Genomic DNA, 26931 nt, shown 5'->3' with positions numbered 1-26931 from the left:
ATGCGCATTTCCGTTTCACCATAGCAGCAAAGTCACCTTCTAAAGCATGGGCCCATGTCAATGCAAAATCCGTATACATAACAAATGAGTGTCGCCTATGCGATACTGGTTTTGTAATGAAAAAATCAATACTTTAAAAAGTTATGCCGTGAGGCTTTACTGGGTATAGTCCTGTCAGCCCTCCGCAAATTTCACCCGCCTAAATACATGAATGGGATAGGGAAATGCGTGTATTTCTTCCGGAGACCGACCACCGCCCGCTTGGCGGGGAGGAATGGCGGCGATTGCCGCGGGCTCAAGAAAATAATTTGGGAAAATTTCGGAATGAAATAACTCGTTAAATATGACGAAATCTAAATAAAAATGAAAACCTGGACGTACCGGAGGTACGTTTGTAGGCATGCTTTTTTGAGCTGAATAGCCTAATTTTGAAGCGCCAGCTCTCAAATCGATATTTATCGATCGTCCTATCTCGACAATGTTATTTCGATAATGCTAATAACTCGGAATCTATTCGACATACGAATATTCCGAGATTTCAAAAAAATCAGGTAAAAAATTAGACAAATTGTATTAGGCGGCGACGGTCCTACTACTTTTGCAAGTGGGTCAAAATAAATTCCAAAGTTGGTCCATAAAAAAAGCATTGTCGATTTTCAAAAATTATTTCGACAGTGATCGAAAGAGATCGACGAAAAACTAAGGTTTCAAAAAATAAACCAAAAAATCTAGTTTACGTCAGTGGGAGACGAATACCCCAAGACGCCTAGTTATGGCATAATTAAGGAAATAGTTTTAGTTCCATAAGGCTGCCATGTTAATTCAAGTCGATATATATCGAAATGTATCGCACTTTTCGGAATTTTGAGATTTTTCCTCCCGATGAATTTTTTTTTAGTTTTCCCACCGAAAATTTCAACTCGATCGACTCGGTAGTTTGGGCTGTGAATTTGTATCAATGAATAAGTCATCAATCGTTTTGCAGCTTTATATTATCCAACGAGTATATAATGCTTGAATTCTTCAAGCGTGTTAGTGAAGGGTATGGAGGTAGAGTTGTGTCAGAAGTAGCCTAGTCCGGGGTCCATAAGTTAGTAAAAACTTAGAAAATTCCATCACACCAAGTTAAAGTTATACGATATATTTTATGAAAAAGCATATTTGATATAAATTTAAAGTAAGCTAATTATCTTCATCAATTTCTATTCAACAGTAAGTGAAATACTTATATGTATTCACACCTGAAATTTCATACCTCCAAGTGAAATAGTTATGAAGATATGTCAATTTGCATATTTGCTACCATTGTCGATTCGAACTATTGAATAAAGTGACATCTGTATTGAGAAAAAAGCAAATCTATTCATACTTTCATCATATTATACATTTCAATTCATTCTTTTCATCAACTGTATATGACCTTCACAACTTTGCCCGTGGATACTAAATATTATGTGATAAAGCAATTCGATACATTTTAATGAAAAGTGGATTCGATATATATCGAATGTGAGACGACATACAAAGCGTATTTCCCCTGTGCGTTATGTGAATTACCAATATGTACCCATTTACCAAATTTCATTCAACTTCCTCAAATATTTCTCAAGTTATGTCAATATTCGTATTCCATATTATAATCGAATTGAACTTCGATTATACTGACGTCTGTATGGTAAAAATCTCATGGCAATAATTCGGAAATCATTCTATGGTCATCCACTATCTACTACCATCACAACTATGCCCGTGGATGCTTAATTTCTACGCAGTATAGCAATTCGATACATTTGAAAAAAACGCAGATTCGATATATATCGACTGTGAGACGACATACAAAATGTTTATACCCTATAAATTATGCTAAATACCAATATGTACCCAGATACCAATTTTCATTCATCCACCTGAAATACTTCTCAAGTTATGTCAATATTCCTATTTCTTATTATAATCGAATCGAACGTTCGATTGCACTGACATCTGTACGGCAAAATGCTCATAGCTATTGTTTCGAATTTCATTCTATGGTCATCCACAATCTATTACCATCACAACTATGCCCTTGGATGCTTAATTTTTACGTAGTATATCACTTCGATATATTTCAAGAAAACGCAGATTCGATATATATCGAATGTGAGACGACATACAAAACGTATATCCCCTGTGCATTATGCCAAATACCAATATGTACCCATTTACCAAATTTCATTCATCTACGTGAAATACTACTCAAGTTATGTCCATATTCCTATTTCTTATTATAATCGAATCGAACATTCGATTGCACTGACATCTGTACGGCAAAATGCTCATAGCTTTTGATTTGAAATTCATTCTTTGGTCATCCAATATCTCTTTTCATCGCACATATGCCCGTGGATGCCGAATCGTATGTGTTATAGCAATTCGATATATTTTAAGAAAACGCAGATTCGATATATATCGAATATGGGACTACATGCAAAACATATTTCCACATTATATTATGAGGAATACCAATATGTACCAATTTACCAAATTTCATTCATCTACCACAAATACTTATCAAGTTATCCTAATATTCATTTTAGTTATAATAATCGAATCGAAAATTCGACTATACTGACTCCGGTGCTCTGAAATACGCTTGTCATTTGTTTTTTTCCCATTGGTTGGTCGGTTCACATGTTATGCCGGCACAACTATCCCCGGAGTTGAGTATTCCAATAAGTTATCAGCATTCGATAAAATCCAAGAAAACGTAGTTTCGATATATATCGAAAGTAATGACCAGTACTGGACTAAATTTTATTAGGTCAAATGCACAATACAATGATGTACCGTTTCGCCAAATTTCATAGGCTTAGGTGAAATACTTTGGAAGTAATGCGCATTTCCGTTTCACCATAGCAGCAAAGTCACCTTCTAAACCATGGGCCCATGTCAATGCAAAATCCGTATACATAACAAATGAGTGTCGCCTATGCGATACTGGTTTCGTAATGAAAAAATCAATACTTTAAAAAGTTATGCCGTGAGGCTTTACTGGGTATAGTCCTGTCAGCCCTCCGCAAATTTCACCCGCCTAAATACATGAATGGTATAGGGAAATGCGTGTATTTCTTCCGGAGACCGACCACCGCCCGCTTGGCGGGGAGGAATGGCGGCGATTGCCGCGGGCTCAAGAAAATAATTTGGGAAAAATTCGGAATGAAATAACTCGTTAAATATTACGAAACCTAAATAAAAATGAAAACCTGGACGTACCGGAGGTACGTTTGTAGGCATGCTTTTTTGAGCTGAATAGCCTAATTTTGAAGCGCCAGCTCTCAAATCGATATTTATCGATCGTCCTATCTCGACAATGTTATTTCGATAATGCTAATAACTCGGAATCTATTCGACATACGTTAGTTCCGATAAAGCCAAAAAATCAGGTAAAAAATAAGAATCAACGTATTAGGCGGCGAACGACGTACTATTTTTGCAAGTGGGTAAAAAAAAATTCCAAAGTTGGTCCGTAAGAAAAGCATGGTCGATTTTTAAAAATTATTTCGAAAATGATCGAAAGAGATCGACGAAAAACAAAGGTACTAAAAAATCGACCAAAAATCTAGTTTACGTCACGGGAAGGCGATTGCCCTGAGACGCTTAGTTATGACGATATTAAGGAAAAAGTTTTAGTCCCATAAGGCTGCCATGTTAATTAAACTCGATATATATCGAAAAGTATCGCACTTTTTGGAATTTTGAGATTTTTCCTCCCGATGAATTTTTTTTTAGTTCTACAACCGAAAATTTCATCTCGATCGGCCCGGTAGTTTGGGCTGTGAATTTGTATCAATCAATAAGTCAACAATCAATCTGCAGCTTTTATATATGTAACGAGTATATAATGCTTGAATATATCAAGCGTGTGAATACAGGGTATTTGGACATGGTAGTGTCATATGAGATCTAGTATTGAGTCCATAAGCCATTCAAGTATTCTCATAAAAAGTCACCGAAACGGGTAGAAAAAGGTGAATGTGTATCGCATGACACGCTGAAAATGTTGAAAGGGTCCATTTTGTAGTAATTAATTGTTTATGGGAGTTCGGACACGAATATATTTAAGGATGTGTTTCAAGTAGAACTATCTCATGTGAGAAATGGCAAAAATAGTAAGACCTGAATACATAATATAGCTTCCAGATTCTATGTACAACGATCGAGTTCGGTTTTTTTAGACAGAATATCTTTCGAATATAATCTTAGGTATTAGGCGAAATGGAGTGGAAACGGAACACAATGAAGAAGATGGAGCAATTTTCACAATTTTAAATATATTGGTACCAGCGAAACCGGTAGTACCAATAAATTTAAAATTTATGAAATTGATCCTGCTTCTTCATTAGAAATTCTTTCGGTTAACTGTGGTTTTCCATGCTGACCCGTGAGGTACCACAAACAGCTCGTTAGGAACCCGTTTCCAGCATTCAAACAAATGAATATGAATACCGATGGCCGGTCCATCGCGCCAATGATTGCGGACCCCTTCTGTTTCACCAACTGACAGGATCCCCAATCATTGACGCCCTACTGCCACCATAATTAAGAGGCTTTCGAGACAGGCCCCATTACCCTAAAAATACTTTGCTGATTAACATTCATGATAAGATAGATACAATCAAATATTGCAGCAGAATTCTTTACTCATCCACATGATAACACAACTCCACAGTCCTGTGCAAGAAATTTTAATTTTTTTCCTTTTTTATTACATGCATAAAATAATAATTATTCTTGCTCTGAATAAATATGTATTCCCCACCAGCAATGCGGAACTTCCACGCATTTCAGTTAATGTCAAAATCATATTACTTAAGTCATACCGGGGATAAGTAAGTTGATATAATGTAAATAAAATTAATAACACCGTACTCCAAAGAATCTCCTCTTGGAGCCCATGCAATAATATATCATGCTAGGTGCTTCTTATTAGAGAGTCGACATACATCATATGGTGTACTAATATATTTTCTACTCTACATTTATTAATTTTCCATAATACCGGTTTGAATTTAATTTTGATTTTGGTTTCTGTTTTCCATAACATGCATTAATCACTATTTCTTCATAGTGTGTTAAAAAAATTGACCTCCAGTCATGCGGAACTTCGAAGTTTTCGAAGTTATACGGAAATAATGAAATAATGTGATGGAAAAACAAAGTTCATTTTGATCAAACAACATGCAATACTAAAATATTAATATACTATTTTTGTATTTTAGTTTTTTCATTTTTTTGAGTTTTTGTATTTTTTAAATTAAAACGACTACTGTTTCTACCTACGAATTACGAAACTAATCCCCCCCATTTCCCTAGTCTTCAATCTTCTTGGATACCTCTCTCTCTCTGCGGTGGAAACACCCGTGGTGCCTTCTCCCCCCTACGCCGGAGACCAGCCGTTCACAGCGTCCTAATGGGTCTCCGTAAAATATAGAACGATTACGATGGAAGGCACGTAGGGTCACCACAAACCCTATCCATATGGCCAGTACTCGGCCTTCACATGTCCCTACTCTACAATCTTCTTGGTGACCAACTCTTTCGAGCGAGGATAAGGTCACCCTAAGCACCTCAAAGCGTAGACATGGAAGGCATTCTCGTACTTCTCGTAGCAATCCTACACAACTCAGCGAAGCGCATGTTTATGGATTCGGATAGTGAATACGCAGGTGGATGGTCTTCTTTTTCTCGTACTAAATCTTCGAGGATGATGCGGGCAGAATGAGGGCACTCTTTCAATGTTCTTTCTTCAATTACAAAAATTTTTACTTCTGTCTTCTGCTCTTCGAGACCTTCCCAAGGCTATAAACTATTTTCCATGGGAGAAAACAATACTACTTTGGTCATTGCCAGGAATGAATAAATTTTCATTGGCATTCATTTACTGCGACGCCTTCATTGGACACCGGTTCCCGATTACTTTAATTCTAAATTGTTCCTGTTAAAAGCATTTTTCAAACCGTGAATTACGCGAGTAAATAGTAACCGTTACCATAAATTGTTATCGTCGTTGTTGTGTTTCTATTTGAGTGAACGTTTTCAAAAATTACATGTTTTTCCCGTGCAAACGTAACTATCGTGTTCATGTATCTAATAGTTCTTTCATAACGATATTAATTGTATGGGCCCTGTCATTACTTACTCTGTTTTCGTTTACTAAGACTTTCACGTCGTTCACTGATCTAACGCGGCCTAGAGCAACGTACAACTGACCGTGAGAAAATACATCGCTCCGCAAATCGACGCCTACTTTTTCCAGGGTCTGGCCTTGAGACTTATTTATAGTGACTCCGTACGCCACTTTCAAAGGAAATTGTTTACGGATCATTTCTATCCCTGAATTTGAAACGGCAAATTTAAAAGGTATTCTAGGGATCATTACCGTGTCTGTCGCATTCGGAATTCTAGCTTCAATGAATCGCCGGGATATTTTCTCTACGATAACTTTCGTCCCGTTAACTAAACGATCTTCAAAGCTGATGTTTCTAATCAATATGGCCACGCAGCCAACCTTCAACTCTAGAATGTGGTCAGGGACACCCGAGTGACTTATAGCGTTGAGAACGTCCGTATGTATTAATGTGTTATCCACCGCCCCCGCGCACGGTGGTGTGCTATCGGCGCTGCACAGGCGAACAATTTCTCCCGGTATCATGTCCAATACGAATCTATTTATTTCCGAGATGTTATGATTAGTCCCCGACAGAATGGCGCGGTTACAGCATAGGGCTTGATTACTTAACACATCAGCGGGATACACGAAATCTATAAGCTCCTGCAATGATGTTGTGAATGAAATACTACCGAGAGGAATAGTTTGATATTCCCCCATCGCTACGGTTGGGACTCTATCTTCCCCGACAGCAAGAACGAACTTCGAGTACGCACGATCGTCTCGAGAGCGAAGAATGGAACGGAGTTTTTTCTTAATAATGATAGGCCATAATACGGATGACTTAAGGGAAGCGTCGATTATGTCGGCCTTTGACCCATCTGGAATAATAGGCGGTATTTGTCTGAAATCGCCGGCTAGCACTACAACTTTCCCCCCGAACGCCGCTTCCACCTGACAAATATCCCTCAATGATCGGTCGAGAATGTTTATTGTGTTTCTATGTGACATGGGCGCCTCATCCCAAATGATTAGCGAAGCCCTACGTATAAGATCGGCCCTCTGGCTCCCTCCGGTAATGCCGCACGGTGCATTAGGGTCGTCCGTCTCTAGCGGCAATTGAAACATTGAATGCGCGGTGATACCCCCTTGGTGATTCAAAGCAGCTATTCCCGTTGAGGCTGTACATAACACGATGGCGCCCTCTGCACGCATCCTAGCCGTCAGGTGATTTAAAACCACGGTTTTCCCCGTCCCGCTTGGCCCGTCAATAAAAAATACTCTATCCCTCATATGAACATTCCTAACGGCGGTGATTACGGCGTCGACAACGCTAAGCTGTTCCTCGGTCAGCTTGGGACGCCACTCCTCAACTGCCCTGGCGGCGTCCTCGGGATTCCATCGTACCTCTTCTCGACCGACTTCCGTAGTTACGTCTTCGACCTCAGGAAGACCCATGTCCCTCAAACATCTTCCGTGAGGACGAAGCATGTGATCTATATCGCATAAGGCGTGATGATAGGCCGCTCTTTCGTCTAAACGTCCCGCGTAGTCCTCGCTCAGGGGGCCCTTAAATCTTTCCCAAAGAACGGCTGCGGGAGCACCAAACATAATTACGGCGAAGAAGAGTTGTCGCAGAGCTCTTCCCGTCTTAAAAGTCGCAGCCTCTTCTAGAGCGTGTCCGTATTCGTCTAGTTCGTCGAGCAACCCTCTTGCCATTGCCGCTTCTTGAAAAGATCCGTAGGTAACGGCGTCTACGGTGCGCAACTCCTCGTAACTCCTACACGGGAATCGCGCCAGGAGCATTCTCAGAAAAAACAATTCCCCCAGCGTGGGGGAGAGCCACCGAAGTCGAGCTACGCTGCTCCCACGCTGTCGCTTATGAATGAAATGATTACCATCGTCGAAAGGAATGCTCCCTGGCTTAGCGGTCGTATCCACTACGTACTGTTCGTAAAAATCTATCAACGTCAATGGCGTGAATTCTGGATCTTCCGGCCTATTCAAGTACAACGTCAACTTGGATTTGCTTCTATGAAGCGCCTCCCTCTCCTGTCCTGGACGGAATATAACGTTATCCTGCTGAGGGAGATGGATTGGTAAATTTAACACGGTCGGTTCCCGGCAACTGACGTCATATTCTAATATACGCCATAAGGCCTCGCAGGCACTGATGTATCGGAGGTTGGCGTAGTTTTCAACTTCGTCCATCGTCTGGTCCTCTACGATCGCTACTCTCGCGCGGTCTGGTCCCTTGTTTATATATTTAAACAAATACTTGACTACTCTTTGACTCGTGGCCACTTCGAGGTTACAGTGGCATTCCATTAGGAGGAGAACTGCAGGATTGTAAGGTACGATCCACTCATCCGTGACGACCCGGTTCCTTCCCATCTCAACGGTTCTATCGCAAGGTCTACGGTAAAGAATGAACCCTCTCCGGTCGGCGTGAGTGACTTCGTTTGCCGACCGTGGGTACCGCTTCGAGCATTTCCCGGTTTCCCTGTCCATGCACGGTGCATTCGGGTTATTAATGCCGCATGGTCCGTGTATCATATGCTGAAGGACCAACGTGTGAAGTCGGCCATTCGCCTCCTCTCTCGGTGGAATGGTGGCCCTAACAAAAGAATCTATCTCATCTGATTGCGTGGGGCCTCCTCCGGCGACTCGAAAAGCGATGTGTGCGTGGGGAAGGCCACGCTTTTGAAACTCTATCACGTAAAGAATGTAAATTAGCTCCCCGAAAATAACGCCGTTCCTAATGCCATTGAGAAGTTTACGAAGCTTCTCCTGAAACACTCTCACGCATAAATCTGGCCGATCCACGGCATTCTCACCCGGGTTTAGGCTATTTTTAATCTCGACCCAGGACGGATTACAGGTAACGGTAAGAAAAAAACTGGGTTTCCCTTTCCTCGAAACCAGCGCCATTGCATCAAGATAACGTATCTGCATGTAGCGCGGACTATTGGTGAACGTCGACGGCAGGTACACCTTCCCTGGCACAATGTCTCCCTCAGCGGCAATTGACTCGTCCAGCTCCTGTCTCGAGGCGATTCTCAAAATGTTACGCTGATTATGCTTAACGTATTGCAGACGCGCCTCTTCTGCGCGGCACCACATGTCTACGAAATACTCCTGAGAAAGCCGACGCAAAAACGTGAATCTTGGCTCTGAGAGGAGAAGTTTCCTATAATATTTAACCTGAGTTATTTTATTACCCGTACGATCGCGCAGGTCGGGTGACCATCCGGATGACGCATGTGGGAATATAAGAGGATATTGCAACGCCTCGTACGTCTCACTCAAATAATGTACCTGATGGGGTTTCGCCTCTCCTTTTTTCCATACAACGACCTGATGCGGATGATACTCGAAATTTGTGCTCAAGATGCCAGCTATCTCATTCGTCGCGGGTGCATCTCCAATTATCGGTCCATCGGTCCTCCTTGAGGTCTGTTTAAAAACCAAGTGCGCCGACTCGGAGACATGATTATTTAGATTCCGCAGGTCTGCAATTAGGCGGTTGACCTGACCTAGGTATTCCATGACGTCATTGACCACGTCCTGCCTCAATTCTATTTCCCTCGCTAACCTGAGTCGCTCCTGCGGGTCCTCTACGTATAACGCCATATTATTTTTCTCCCCTTTCCAGCTCAAATCGAATACGCGGTGGTAAATCCTGCCCTGAATCTTTACAAAGGCAACACCTGCGTCGGGATTTTGAAATTTACCACTAACCCCCAAAGCGGAAAAAGCAAAAAAGTTGTTGAAAGCTCGCGCGTTTTTTAGAAAATAATTATCAGAATAAAAAGGAGCCTCAAGTTGTGGTAAAGCATTCACTACGTAATCCCCGCCCCCACAGCACCATTTAGCCCTTTTAGATTCTTCAACGAAGAGCGCGGCCCTACAGTACGGACACCGGAAAATCATTTCTGACCTTAAGGACTCCACTTGCAGTGTGAGGGATGGTACGTGCTCTAGATACTCGCCGGGAAGATTACCTAGGCACAGTAGTTGTGACAAAGGTGGACCGGTGTACCCTCGTATTAAATTGCGGACACGGGTGTTTACTTCTCTGCGATAACGGCTTACGGCTTCCCGGTTTATTTCAGGGTTACCTACATTATATCTCTGAGAGGCCTCAGTGCGAGCATCAGGGTTTGCCTCTACGTAACGCTGCTCGGCCTGTCTATGAACCTCCGGGTTTGCCGCTTGATATCGCTGTGACGCTGCCCTTTGGATTTCTGGATGCTGTACCCTATGTCGCTTAACAGCCTCTCGATGTGGAACGGGGTTATTAGAGGCATACTTCTTAGATGCTATATTGCGTTGTTGTGACCGAGTAAGGGTGGAAGTTTTCGGCCTCCCTCTCTTCGTTTTGCACGGCCTGCCTCGCTTTTTTGGTGGGACACCTTGATGAAGGAAATTTTAAAAAATTGTTACTATATGCATAATGAATTTGGGGATTTAAAATAATAAGAAAATAAACAAAAGGGAAATGAAAATATCTTTTAGAAATGAAAATTCATAAAAACGAATATGAACATGTTTAAGTAACGCAATATTTGTTTTTGTCCAAAATAATATACCTAATGTGAAATTAAAAGAAATGAAATATTAATATTAACAATATTAAATATAGGAAACATTACCTGACGTCAAGGGCTCCGAATCAGCGATGGAAGAGCCGTCAGAATCTGACGAAGAGGAATGATGGGATCGGATAGCCCATATTGGTCTGATACCTGATTTGAAAAAATAGTAACTGGTCTAAAGAAAGAGGTTGATATTTTTGTTATAAATGTAATATATATGAATATTTTGTTTTTCATTTAATACTGATAACCACAGAAAGTACGATATATTAGAGATTAGATAAAAAAAGATACATTGACACTTAAGTTTGCATTGGCAGAAAATAGCGTGAAACCTTTAAATAGACAGTAAAAACATTGAATTCTCAAATACCGCGATAATGACGCCTAATCATAGAATAGTTAGTCAATCTGCATACTCTTAAATTCTGAAGGGCAATGATTAACACACCTCGTTGAAAATCATAGTGAAATCACTACTGACATTCCTTTAAAAATAAATGAAACATGCCGTTTTCCTCCGTAGAATGAAGTCAAGCACAGTTTGACACATTTAAAATAAGAAGCAAAAAAAATTCCTCCGAACACTATCAAAAGTGTCCATGGTTGAAATGCTCAAACATTAAAATTGCTTCAAAAACAGAATATTACGCGCTAGCAATGATGATAGCATTAAGCTCCCTCACGTACATATACGGAAAAGGTCGTCCGCAGGGACGTCAGGTGTATCTATATATCTATCGCCGGGTAAGTACTCTCCAGGTACGTATTGAATGACTGTGTAAAATAACTTTCACTAATCCATTAAAGGGGGGGAAAAGGTGAAGTTTCTTTACGTACTATTACGACACCGGATATTATTTTACGTGCATTAATTAAAAAACGCCAAATATAGACGATGTATTATTCGGGAATCATTTCAATCAGCGAAAGTAGGTGATGTAAAAAATTATGATCGTACATACCAATGAATTACGTTTACGGTTTCACCATAGGGTTTGGTGTAAAAAAAACATTTTCAAACCATGAAAACTCGAACACTTTTGTATTCATTACCACACTGAATTAATGTGGGTGTCTGAAAATACTATCAAATGGAGAAAATATTCTTGGCTTGATCTACACCAAGAAATGGCGAACACAAACTATGTCCTGTAAACATCAACACGGGGAGTGTACATCCTATCGTAAATCATTTTAAGAAACCGCCTGCAATAGCCAATGAAAATAGGTAAAGCATAACATTTTTGTACTTTCATTATTACTTTTCCAGAAGAAGATAATGGTTAAATATTGTTATGGCGTAAGAGAAAATTAGAATATGCGTCAACATTACTCATAGTAATAAGGTCGCACCATTATAGAAAATAAATGATGCTGTTTTTCCTCATATTCAGTATTGCTATTTTTTCCAACTGATTGTCAACTTTTTCCCAGAGATATTTTGCCGCCGGAAACATAGTCGCTACCATGTTGTACTTAATGCAAAGATAACCCGAAAATCAGATACGGCGATACTCGATTTGGATGATGTTGTTCCGCTATCCCCGAGTAGCAGAAATACATTTACCAATATTACATTTATTTTTGATGACATTTTTATGAAGATTAACCCGTGGTCAGACGCGTGGCAAAAAGGTTTTATGACCGTTTAACGCGGGTCCCGTACTCGCAATATCTGACGTGTGTACGAAGGCGCAGCCAAAATTGCTTCACGTAAATGGTGAATGGCTAAAAAATTTGCAAAAATGCGTGGAAGGGAGATGGCAAACAGCCCCTGTTTTAACTTCCTTCATGCATTCGCGCAATTGCACGCCATTTTAAAAATGAATACAGTTGTAGCCTGCGCAATTCCGTGTCGCGTGTGGAAAGGTATTTCCACGTTAGCCCGCAGGGCTGCCAGAAGCGGTGCCCCTTCACCTAACTCCCCCCTCCTGCCCCTCTCCTCTCTTTCTCCACTCCTCGTTCCTACACGCCGAGCCGCAAACAGTAGGGCTCAGCGAAGCTCCCCCTATCTTCCGTAAGCACCTCCTCCCCTCGCTTCAGCACTTCTTCCCATAACATCTATGGTTTTCGCTCACCCTAAATACCGCACATGTTGATAGAAGTAAAACTAAAATCGCCATTCAAAATCCGTGTGTACCTAGCAATGGTGTATGGAAGTCCTTCAGATTTCGCTTGTAACATGGAATTTAAGTGAGATAAGCAAGCAATTGATTTAATAATGAGGACTATTGGAAAGCTTGCAAATTTAGTTATCGGGAAGAAAAAGAGGTTTCTCTACGCATTTTATAACACCGGAAACTACGACAGGGTTAACATTAATAAACTACAATCATAGATATTATATGTATCGGGAATTGTTAGAAACAAAGAAATTAAAGGATTCAAATAATAATTACTGTGCACACATTAGAAGGGCCGACACGGTTTCACTAAAGCATTTAGGGTAAAATTTCCACCTCAGGAAAACTTTTTCCATTGTTAATAATATCTGCAACACTTCGTATTCACCGATCCGCATACTTAATATGCAAGTAGTAACATACCGTGAAAGACATTATTGGTTTGAAACTTACTATTGAATGACTGAACAATGCGTGCCGTTAAATGTATTAAGACGTAACAGACTTTGCAATGAAATGCCACACGCAAACAAAGAATTAATATAGGGTGAGGGAATTCCAACACGTAATTGTATGCAATTAATAGAAATACACGATAACGTAAAACCACAATGCAAATAGTTCTCCATGCGGAAACACGTGCAAAGGCATAACACGGAAAATGGAACGCAAGCATTGTAGATATAGTCACACGTCTATGTGACGAAAACATAATTAACAATAACTTACGTGAAGCAATCAATGCGCGATTAACTACGTCGAAGAAAAACATAATTAGCAGTATCTTATGTACGTGAAACATAATTAATATGCGATTAACAACGCCAGCGAAAAATAATACGCCACAACTATACCGTGTGAAAGTCATATGAGGATTCCCCTTACTGGACAACATTACTTCACCGTTACAAAACAATGAAAATCGGTAGCACCTGTTAACCCGCCGCAGACACAGGAGTTTCAAACATTGACATTAAATTATTCTATAAACATCCTCCTTCGTCGCACATACCCACGCTGAACATACTGCTGTCTGAACGCGACATAGAAATACCCTTGAAACACTGGCAAATATCCATGTCTTTGACCAACAATCAACAATGAACATAGTGAAAACGTCAGGTGTAACTATATATCTATCGCCGGGTAAGTACTCTCCAGGTACGAATTGAATGACTGTGTAAAATAACTTTCACTAATCCATTAAAGGGGGGGAAAAGGTGAAGTTTCTTTACGTACTATTACGACACCGGATATTATTTTACGTGCATTAATTAAAAAACGCCAAATATAGACGATGTATTATTCGGGAATCATTTCAATCAGCGAAAGTAGGTGATGTAAAAAATTATGATCGTACATACCAATGAATTACGTTTACGGTTTCACCATAGGGTTTGGTGTAAAAAAAACATTTTCAAACCATGAAAACTCGAACACTTTTGTATTCATTACCACACTGAATTAATGTGGGTGTCTGAAAATACTATCAAATGGAGAAAATATTCTTGGCTTGATCTACACCAAGAAATGGCGAACACAAACTATGTCCTGTAAACATCAACACGGGGAGTGTACATCCTATCGTAAATCATTTTAAGAAACCGCCTGCAATAGCCAATGAAAATAGGTAAAGCATAACATTTTTGTACTTTCATTATTACTTTTCCAGAAGAAGATAATGGTTAAATATTGTTATGGCGTAAGAGAAAATTAGAATATGCGTCAACATTACTCATAGTAATAAGGTCGCACCATTATAGAAAATAAATGATGCTGTTTTTCCTCATATTCAGTATTGCTATTTTTTCCAACTGATTGTCAACTTTTTCCCAGAGATATTTTGCCGCCGGAAACATAATCGCTACCATGTTGTACTTAATGCAAAGATAACCCGAAAATCAGATACGGCGATACTCGATTTGGATGATGTTGTTCCGCTATCCCCGAGTAGCAGAAATACATTTACCAATATTACATTTATTTTTGATGACATTTTTATGAAGATTAACCCGTGGTCAGACGCGTGGCAAAAAGGTTTTATGACCGTTTAACGCGGGTCCCGTACTCGCAATATCTGACGTGTGTACGAAGGCGCAGCCAAAATTGCTTCACGTAAATGGTGAATGGCTAAAAAATTTGCAAAAATGCGTGGAAGGGAGATGGCAAACAGCCCCTGTTTTAACTTCCTTCATGCATTCGCGCAATTGCACGCCATTTTAAAAATGAATACAGTTGTAGCCTGCGCAATTCCGTGTCGCGTGTGGAAAGGTATTTCCACGTTAGCCCGCAGGGCTGCCAGAAGCGGTGCCCCTTCACCTAACTCCCCCCTCCTGCCCCTCTCCTCTCTTTCTCCACTCCTCGTTCCTACACGCCGAGCCGCAAACAGTAGGGCTCAGCGAAGCTCCCCCTATCTTCCGTAAGCACCTCCTCCCCTCGCTTCAGCACTTCTTCCCATAACATCTATGGTTTTCGCTCACCCTAAATACCGCACATGTTGATAGAAGTAAAACTAAAATCGCCATTCAAAATCCGTGTGTACCTAGCAATGGTGTATGGAAGTCCTTCAGATTTCGCTTGTAACATGGAATTTAAGTGAGATAAGCAAGCAATTGATTTAATAATGAGGACTATTGGAAAGCTTGCAAATTTAGTTATCGGGAAGAAAAAGAGGTTTCTCTACGCATTTTATAACACCGGAAACTACGACAGGGTTAACATTAATAAACTACAATCATAGATATTATATGTATCGGGAATTGTTAGAAACAAAGAAATTAAAGGATTCAAATAATAATTACTGTGCACACATTAGAAGGGCCGACACGGTTTCACTAAAGCATTTAGGGTAAAATTTCCACCTCAGGAAAACTTTTTCCATTGTTAATAATATCTGCAACACTTCGTATTCACCGATCCGCATACTTAATATGCAAGTAGTAACATACCGTGAAAGACATTATTGGTTTGAAACTTACTATTGAATGACTGAACAATGCGTGCCGTTAAATGTATTAAGACGTAACAGACTTTGCAATGAAATGCCACACGCAAACAAAGAATTAATATAGGGTGAGGGAATTCCAACACGTAATTGTATGCAATTAATAGAAATACACGATAACGTAAAACCACAATGCAAATAGTTCTCCATGCGGAAACACGTGCAAAGGCATAACACGGAAAATGGAACGCAAGCATTGTAGATATAGTCACACGTCTATGTGACGAAAACATAATTAACAATAACTTACGTGAAGCAATCAATGCGCGATTAACTACGTCGAAGAAAAACATAATTAGCAGTATCTTATGTACGTGAAACATAATTAATATGCGATTAACAACGCCAGCGAAAAATAATACGCCACAACTATACCGTGTGAAAGTCATATGAGGATTCCCCTTACTGGACAACATTACTTCACCGTTACAAAAAAATGAAAATCGGTAGCACCTGTTAACCCGCCGCAGACACAGGAGTTTCAAACATTGACATTAAATTATTCTATAAACATCCTCCTTCGTCGCTCATACCCACGCTGAACATACTGCTGTCTGAACGCGACATAGAAATACCCTTGAACACTGGCAAATATCCATGTCTTTGACCAACAATCAACAATGAACATAGTGAAAACATTGGCAAATAAATTTTAACAGAAAAATTATACAAAGAAATAAGACTCACCACTTGGTCCCGGCTCTGGAGAACTCATAACGTATTACGTACAGGGACCTTGAACAACGAAATGGATTCCGTTTGTGGAAAACACTGATTATTGAATAAATTGAAGACGATTTACAAATTCTAAGGGGGTGGAATAAGGTAATAATCGGGAAGATGAATAGCACGAAATTCTTGAAGAACCACTGCGAATAAACTCCCACAGAGAAAAAATAAGTGCAGAGAGCTTCAGCCACGTCCGTCTACTCTGAAAATCTAGGCAGTTATAAAGCACATGTTCAAACAGGTAGCCGGAAGAGGGAGGGCTTCCACGTCCGTTACGCAAGCATTCAAAATCTACCCCCCTCGCTCGCAATGAATGTCGGGCATTCCCCTCTCCCGCCCTCTCTCTCTACCTCACCCCCCCCCCCCCGCCATTACCCCTCACCCACCATCTTCTCCATGCGACCTGACCCGCGGGAGGGTTTGACCCGTCTCTCCCCCCTATCACCTCCTAACGTCTTCGTCACTCTCTCCCCCTCGCACTCTTAACCAATCAGCGCTCTTTTTCTCACCTCCCCTTCAATCGTGTCGCCGCGTCTCGGAGCTAACTGTCCATCACACACTTCCCCGTTCCCCAATCTGTGTTCAGTGAAGACAACATAAAAAAACTCGTACGTAGTCGACACGAACCGCATAAGATCGTCAATGCTATCCATCGGCTGGTGGTACCCCAGTCGGGAAGTTATTTTGACCTAACGCAGCCAGCCCATTCCGAAGCACGAAATAATTCTGTGTTAAATTATATTAATATTGTAATTGAAAGGACGACCAACTTATGCATTTTCCTTTCTTCATCGCAGCTCTGTAAAGATTAGCGATTGTACAAAGAAATTAAAAGAGCAGAGTAATATCTGAAAGAGCAGGTATCCATTGACGTAAAACATTAAAGGTGTTATTATGGTGGTATTAAAATGCATACGAAATGATAATATATAAGCCTAAAATATCAGTCCATATTGTTACACGCACACCAATCATAATACGCGATAGTATTTAACACGTAATCATATCAGCAAAGAGCGCTTAAAATGCAAATTTTTTATCCACGAAGAAAATTCCGTGAATTGAGTATGAAAACGGCAAGTAATGAATACGCGTTAAGATATGATTGACGGATCGACACAAAAGAAAACATATCCCAATGCAGCGGCTTCCCAAATTGAAATATAAAATGGATTTTCACCTTATCAATCGTAGTTAGGTAAGTTATGCTATTATAAATTAACGTCGCTGTATATTGATACGCATTCATAATGAAAGCGTGACTTAAATCAGGAAATACGTGCCACTGGTAGCATACGGGGCTACGTTAACAACGCCAACAGCTAGTGTTTTTTTAGCAGCACTGCGACAATTATTTACACTAATATAAAACAAAAAACAGACCAGCTTCACTTCCAATCATGTAATATATGACGGCTATTTCTGTTATTAGGATTTTTTTAAAGATTTACCTCCACGTAGGCGGAAGGCCCACGCTTGGTGGGCGGCGATGGGTGTGTGGGTAGCCTGGGCCCATCCTGCACTCCCCCCATGATCCAGCCACGACGCGTGTGGCCGAGAAATGATGCTAAGGTGAATAGCAAGACGAACGATACAGCAAAAGGTCGTTAGTGTAAAGGGAATACTTACCAATATATGCCTTTTAGGTTATTTGCAAGAGCAATTGATCTAAGACGACATACTGTCTACAGTAACGGAAAGTGCATCACTATTTATATCTCCATGAGGCCAGTAAACAAACATATTTTCATTGTGCAGTATGAACAAAGCTATGATGTATCCATTCACCAATTTTCCTTGATATACCTGAGATAATTGCCAAGATATGAAAATTTGAGTATTTTCTACGATAATGAAATAGAACTTTCGATTTTACTGACACCAGTATAGAAAAATCCGCGACCCTATAGATTTTATATTAAGTAATAGGTCATCTTCTTCATAATATTTGCAGTAGTATCCTCGTAGATGTTCACTATTAGAAGTAATAGCAATTCCAAACATTTGACCAAAATGCAGATTCGATATATAGGCAATATTATTCCAAATTTTTTTCCATGATGCCGTGTGCGCAATACTATGATATACCTACAAACCGAATTTCATTGGTCTAAAATAAATACTTCCCAAGATGTGGTATTTTACGTATTGCTGCAATGGTCACGCTTAAGGGCTATTTAATCCGCTATGAAAACAAAAGAGTGCCTACATTGAAAAGATGAGGTAAACTACCGATGAGTCTCCAGCAATACAAAACATGTTACCACCGTCCGTTATCTAGAATACCAAGGTGTACTCATTCACCAAAATCCATTGGTCTAAGTCTACTAATCAAGTTATGCTAATTTAAGTATTTGGTAAAATAATGTAATCGAACTTTCGATTACACTGAGAGCTGTATGGTGAAATGCGCAATTTTATAGATTCATATTTCATTCTACGGTCATTCACTATATTATTCGCCTTCAACTTTCCCCGCGGATATTAAATCCTGTACATTATAGAAATTCGATATATTTTAAGAAAACGCAGATTCGATATATATCGAATGTGAGACTACGTACAAAACATATTTCCCCATCGCATTATGAGGAATACGATATGTACCCATTTACCAAATTTCATTCATCCACCTAAAATCCTTTTCAAGTTATGCCAATATTCGCATTAGTTATAATAATCGAATCGAACTTTCGATGAAACGGACGCATTTATGGCAAAAAGCGCAATTGTAATCGTTCGAAATTAATTCTATTGTCACACACAGATAAATTCCGCCTCAACTTTGCACGTGGGTGTTAAATCCTATGTGTTATAGCAATTCGATATATTTTAAGAAAACGCAGATTCGATATATATCGAATATGGGACTACATGCAAAACATGTTTCCCCATTGTATTATGAGGAATACCAATATGTACCAATGTACCAAATTTCATTCATCTACCTCAAACACTTCTCAAGTTATGTCAATATTACTATTTCTTGTTATAATCGAATCGAACGTTCGATTATACTGACATATGTGTGGCAAAATGCTCAAAGCTATTGATTCGAAATTCATTCTATGGTCATCCATTATCTATTACCATCGCGCATATGCCAGTGGATGCCAAATTGTATGTGTTATAGCAATTCGATATATTTTAAGAAAACGCAGATTCGATATATATCGAATGTGAGACAAAATACAAAACGTATATCCCCTTTGCATGATGCCAAATACCAATATCTTCCCATTTACCAAATTTCATTCATCTACCTCAAATACATCCCAACTTATGTCAATACTCCTATTTCTTGTTATAATCGAATCGAACGTTCGATTACACTGACTTATGTGCGGCAAAATGCTCAAAGCTATTGATTCAAAAATCATTCTATGGTCATCCACTATCTATTACCATCGCAAATATGCCCGTGGATGCCGAATCGTATGTGTTATAGCAATTCGATATATTTTAATAAAACGCAGATTCGATATATATCGAATAATGGACTACATACAAAACAAATTTCCCCATTAAATTATGAGCAATACCAATATGTACCAATTTACCAAATTTCATTCATCTACCGCAAATACTTATAAAGTTATCTCAATATTCATTTTAGTTATAATAATCGAATCGAAAATCGATTATACTGACACCGGTTCTCTGTAATATCCATGTCATCTGTTTTTTTTTCAATTGGTTGGTCGTTTTTACATGTAATGCCGGCACAACCTTCCCCCGGAGATGAGTATTCCAATAAGTTATTAACATTCGATAGAATTAAAGAAAACGTAGGTTCGATATATATCGAAAGTGATGGCGATTATTGGACTAAATTTTATATGGTCATAATAACAATACAATGATGTACCTATCTGCCAAATTTCATAGGCCTAGGTGAAATACTTTGGAAGTTATGCTCTTTTCCATTACACCATTGCAGTAAATTCACCTTCTAAGCCTATGGCCAATGTCAATGGGAAATCCGTATATATAACAAATGACTGTTGTACATGCGATACCGAATACGTAATGAAAAAATCAATACTTTAAAAAGTTATGCCGTGAGGCTTTACTGGGTATAGACCTATGTTAGCCCTCCGCAAATTTCACCCGCCTAAATACATTAATGGGATAGGGAAATGCGTGTAATTCTTCCGGAGACCGACCACCGCCCGTTTGGCGGCGAGGAATGGCGGCGATTGCCGCGGGCTCAAGAAAATAATTTGGGAAAATTTCGGAACGAAATAATTCATTAAATATTACGAAACCTAATTAAAAATGAAAACCTGGACGTACCGGAGGTACGTTTGTAGGCATGCTTTTTTGAGCTGAATAGCCTAATTTTGAAGCGCCAGCTCTCAAATCGATATTTATCGATCGTCCTATCTCGACAATGTTATTTCGATAATGCTAATAACTCGGAATCTATTCGACATACGAAAATTCCGAGATAGCCAAAAAATCAAGTAAAAAATTAGATAAATTATATTAGGCGGCAACGGTCCTACTACTTTTGCAAGTGGGTCAAAAAAAATTCCAAAGTTGGTCCATAAGAAAAGCATTGTCGATTTTCAAAAATTATTTCGACAGTGATCGAAAGAGTTCGACGAATAACGAAGGTACGAAAAAATCGACCAAAAAATCTTTTATACGTCAATGGGAGACGATTACCCTGAGACGCCAAGTTTAGTCGTAATTATGGAAATAGTTTTAGTCCCATAAGGCTGCCATGTTAATTCAACTCGATATATATCGAAAAGTATCGCACTTTTCGGAATTTTGAGATTTTTCCTCCCGATGAATTTTTTTTTAATTTCACCACCGAAAATTTCATCTCGATCGGCCCGGTAGTTTGGGCTGTGAATTTGTATCAATCAATAAGTCATCAATGACATTGCAGCTTTAATATATGTAACGAGTCGATTGGACGCTTGAATTCATCAAGCGGGTAATTAGGGGGGGTGGAAACATAGTTGTGTCACATATCTTCGAGTCATGTGCCCATAAGTGGTTTAATATTCAAAAATTTCCCCGCCGTTTTTTGAAAGGGTAAGGAACTAAATTTTTCACTGTTAGAAATATTTGTTATTTTCAATGTGATTTTATTTGACGGATAATTGATTCTTTGATCCATTAAGTTAACCATTGACACATAATCGGAATAAGGTTTTAAAAATTTCAAGAGAGTGTTGATTATGTGGTTATTTTTCAACTGTTAAAGTTCATAAGCATTGTGATAAGCCACTCTTGAAAATACAACGCAGATTCTTTAGATAAATATATAAAGATATTCCACTTGAAAAACGAATGTCCATAATGCAGTTTGTATAATACTGAATTGTAACGATTCCTCTAATTTCTTTGGTCTTAAAAAATAGTTATTCTCAAGATATTCCAATTTTCAAAAAAGATTTGGCATATTTGCTATCATAATCGTATCGAATTATCGAGTATACTGACACGTGCATTGAAAATACGCAATCCGATTGATTTACCTTCCAATCTTTGATCATCAACACTAAAATTCCTGGTCGACTATGTACGTGCATGCAAAATCCTATGTTATAACGATTCGATATATTTTAAGAAAAAGCATATTCGATATGCATCAATCGTGAGACTACATGCAAAACATATTACCTTTGGGAATTGTGAGGAATACCGAGATGTACCAAGCACCAAATTTAATTGGTCCAACGGATACACTATTCAACTTGTGCCAATGTTATGTATTTGTTATAATAATCGAATCCATTCTTCGATTTTACTGGCATTTGTATTGTTGAATCCGCAATGCTATTGATTTAACTTACAGTCTATGGCTATCTTCCACATAATTATATTGGTCAACTATGTCCTTGGATGTAAAATCCTATATGTTATAGCAATACGATATATTTTAAGAAAAAGTAGATTCGATTAATACCGAACGTGAGACTATACACAAAATATGTTTCATTTGGGCATTGTGAGGAATACCAAGATGTACCCATTTGCCAAATTTCATTGGTCCAACGTATAAACTAATCAAGTTTTGCAAATTTGCGTATTTGATAGAATAATCGAATCGATCTTGCGATTACACTGCCATCTGTACTGTAAAATCCGCAATGCTATTGGTTTAATTGTCAGTCTGTGTATCTACTATACAATACCTGGCCAACTATGCCCTTGGATGTAAAATCCAATATGTTATAGCGGTTCGATATATTTGAAGAAAAAGCATATTCGATATATATCGCACGTTAGACAACATACAAAGCATATTTCTGTTGGGCAGTGTGAGGATTACCAAGATGTGCACATTCGCCAAATTTTATTGGTCCAACGGGTATACTTTTCAAGTTATACCAATTTGTGTATATGCTATAATAATCGAATCGATTTTTCGATCATACTGACATCCGAACGGTAAAGTCCGCAATCCCATTGGTTTAATTTTCAGTCTATGGGTATCTACTATTTAATACCTGGTCAACTATGCCTGTGGATGTAAAATCCTACATGTATTAGCAATTCGATATACTTTAAGAAAAAGTAGATTCGATATATATCGAATGTGAGACTACGTACAAAACAAATTTTCATTGGGCATTGTGAGGAATACCAATATGTACCCATTCACCAAATTTCATTGATCCAACGGTAAATCTATTGAAGTTATGCATATTTACGTATTTGCTATAATAATCGAATCGATTTTTCGATCATACTGACATCTGTACGGTAAAGTCCGCAATCCGATAGGTTTAAAACCCAGTCTATGGGTATCTACTATTTAATCCTTAGTCAACTATGTCCTTGGATGTAAAATCCTACATGTTATAGCAATTCGATACATTTTAAGAAAAAGTAGATTCGATATATATCGAATGTGAGACTACGTACAAAACAAATTTTCATTGGGAATCGTGAGGAATACCAATATGTACCCAATCACCAAATTTCATTGATCCAACGGTAAATCTATGGAAGTTATGCCCATTAACGTATTTGCTATAATAATCGAATCGATTTTTCGATCATACTGACATCTGTACTGTAAAATCCGCAATGCTATTGGTTTTAAATCCAGTCTATGGGTATCTACTATTTAATCCCTAGTAAACTATGTCCTTGAATGTTAAATCCTACATGTTATAGCAATTCGATATATTTTAAGAAAAAGTAGATTCGATATATATCGAACGTGAGACTGAACACAAAACATACTACCATAGAGTATCATGAGGAATACCAAGATGTACCTGTTTACCAAGTTTCATTGGTCCAACGTACACACTTATCTAGTTATGCCAATTTGCGTATTTGCTATACTAATCGAATCGTACTTTAGACACTGCTGACATCTGTACTGTAAAATCCGCAATCCTATTGATATCCCTTCTATGGTCACTCCCTGATCCCTGCCTTCTCTAATATCCCCGCTTTCAAAATTTAGCCTATGTTCTTATAATGGTGACGTAGACAGACGGGATGCGTGTATTTCTTACGGGGGCCTTATACAAAAAGATATAAATTCAAATCGATGTATCTTCATTAGGAAACATAATTCATCTAAATAATTTATGTGTGCGCATAATTCATTTTTTTCCCTACATATTGTTAAAATTTTTATTTCCGTAACTATGTAAATAAGCCCAAAAAATGGCTCAATCGAATACAACCTTGTATCGATCATAACTTCGAGTCTAATCAATCGATTCGCCTGTTTTAACTTTTGTCGGATGAATGACATTTTCTGTCGTATTTTGTATGACATTCTTGTTCAAAACTTGATTAATAAAAAAGTTATTAGCGATTAAAGCGTATCCAAGGAGATTCGTATCGATATAACTCGCACATGAATCGATCGAGCGGAATGGTCATCATTGCAAAAGTTGACCATTTTAATAATATTATTTATCTGAAAATTTCATTCCTCTAGCTTAAACGGTTGCTAAGATATTCAAGATTGCATGCTCCACAAAAAAATGGCGACAATGATTTTTCGCTTGCAGGACATTTTTCGGAATTTAATTATTAATTAACCAAGAGGGATACGGCGAAAGTAAGCTCAAACGTGAGGGTTCGGAGAACCCTCTAACGGTTTTTCTTAAAGATTCCAAATTTTCATATGGCACATGTCTCAACGCCGAAATCCAAGATTGAAAATTCGACCACCTCTACAATGGAAAATCGAAATCGTTTATTCCTCGGAATTGTTTCGACGTACGAAAATTTTAAGATAGCCAAAAAATTAACCAAAAAATCTAGTATCTTGCGTTTCAAGGAATTTGTCCTGTGATGATTGCAAGTTGGTCAAAAAAAATCCTAACGTAGTGCCATAAGAAAAGCATGGGGCACTTTCAAAAAATCATAAAAAATACTAAATATTAATTCATCGCATTGACAACCACACCAAAAAATCAACCAAAAAATCTAGTTTATACCAAGGGAATCTCATGTTCCTCACATATTTAAAAATACATAATAAAAGTGAAAAAATTTTAGTCCCATAAGGCTCCCATGTTAATTCAAGTCGATATATCTCGAAAACTAATCGACTTTTTCAACTTTTCAGATTTTTCCTCCCGATGAATTTTTTTTTACTTTTACGTCCAATATTCCATATACCCACACATATCACCAGTTTGGCTACTAATTTGTATCAATCACCCAATCAGTGAATCAAATCGCAGCTATTATAGGGACGTTAATACGAGTATTTTATCGCTTGAATTCTTCAAGCGTGTCGTGGTGGGTAAGGAGATATGGTGGTGTCATAAGTAGTTGTGTCTTGGGTCCATAAGATGTTGAAAAGTTCGAAAAATTCGCCATGTCAAAGGTAAAGCCATTTGATTAATTTTATGAAAACTCATATTTGATATTAATTGAAACTTCGCCCATTGTCTTCATTAATTTCTATTTGACAGCAAGTGGAATACTAATATGTACTCACACACGAAATTTCATAACACTAACTGAAAAAGTTATGAAGATATGTCAATTTGCATATTTGCTACAATAATCGAATCGAACTTATGATTAATGTGACATCTGTATTGAAAAATACGCAAATCTATTCAAACTTTCATCATTATATACATACGGATTCATTACATTCATCCATTATTTATAATCCTTCTCAAATATGCCCTTGGATACTAATTATTATGATGTAAATCAATTTGATACATTTTAAGTAATCGCAGATTCGATATATATCGAATGAGAGACTAAATACAAACCAATTTCCTAATTGCATTATGTGGAATACCAATATTTACTCATTTACCAAATTTCATTCATCTACTTCAAATACTTTTCAAGTTATGTCAATATTCGTATTTGTTATAGTAATCGAATCGATATTTCGAATAAACTTATATATATAATGTAATGTGCTCATAGATGTTGATTAATATTCATTCTATGGTAATGCACTATCTCTCACCTTGTCAACTATGCCCGTGGATGCTAAAACCTACGTGGAATAGCAAATCGATACATTTTAAGGAAACGCAGATTCGATATATATCGAATGTTAGGCTACATACAAAACATTTTTCACTATTGGATTAAGAAGAATACCAATATGTACCCATTTACCAAATTTCTTTGATCTACCTGAAATACTTATCAAGTTAATTCAATTAACGTATTTGCCGTTATAATCGAATCGAACTTACTTTTATACTGACATCCGTACAGTGAAATACTCATTGCTATTGATTAAAGGTGCATTCTATGGTCATCAAATATCTATTACCATCACAACTATGCCCGTGGATGCTAAATAATATGTGATATAGCAATTCGATATATTTTAATGAAAAGCGGATTCGATATATATCGAATGTGAAACAACATACAAAACGTATTTCCCCTATGCGTTATGAGGAATACCAATATGTACCCATTCACCAAATTTCATTCATGTATCTCAAATAATTCTCAAGTTATGTCAATATTCGTATTTCATATAATAATCGAATCGAACTTCGATTATAATGACATCTGTAAGGTAAAATTCTCATAAATATTTCTTCGAATTTCATTCTATGGTGATCCACTATCTATTTAAATCACAACTATGCCCGTGGATGCTTCATTTTTACGTAGTATAGCAATTCGATACATTTGAAGAAATCGCAGGTTCGATATATATCGAATGTCAGACGACATACAAAACGTATATCCCCTGTTCATTATGCCAAATACGAATATGTACCCATTTACCAAATTTCATTCATGTACCTCAAACACTTCTCAAATTATGTCAATATTCCTATTTCTTATTATAATCGAATCGAACGTTCGATTACACTGACATATGTGCGGCAA

General features: G+C 38.2%; 1 protein-coding gene across 1 annotated transcript in view; it reads right to left on the bottom strand.

Annotated features, from left to right (window-relative positions):
• Positions 1 to 7867, bottom strand: part of LOC124167116 (ATP-dependent DNA helicase PIF2-like) — a 92230-nt gene extending 84363 nt beyond the window's left edge. The window contains exon 1 of the mRNA XM_046544914.1: positions 6548 to 7867. Within this exon, the coding sequence (XP_046400870.1) occupies positions 6548 to 7867 (1320 nt within the window). The remainder of the gene's footprint in view (positions 1 to 6547) is intronic.
• Positions 7868 to 26931: the final 19064 nt, after the last annotated feature.

Source organism: Ischnura elegans, chromosome 10, assembly GCF_921293095.1.
Source record: "Ischnura elegans chromosome 10, ioIscEleg1.1, whole genome shotgun sequence".
In the NCBI taxonomy this organism is placed as follows: domain Eukaryota; kingdom Metazoa; phylum Arthropoda; class Insecta; order Odonata; family Coenagrionidae; genus Ischnura; species Ischnura elegans.
The sequence above is the reverse complement of the archived record's forward strand: the minus strand, read 5'-3'. Positions and strand labels throughout refer to the sequence as shown.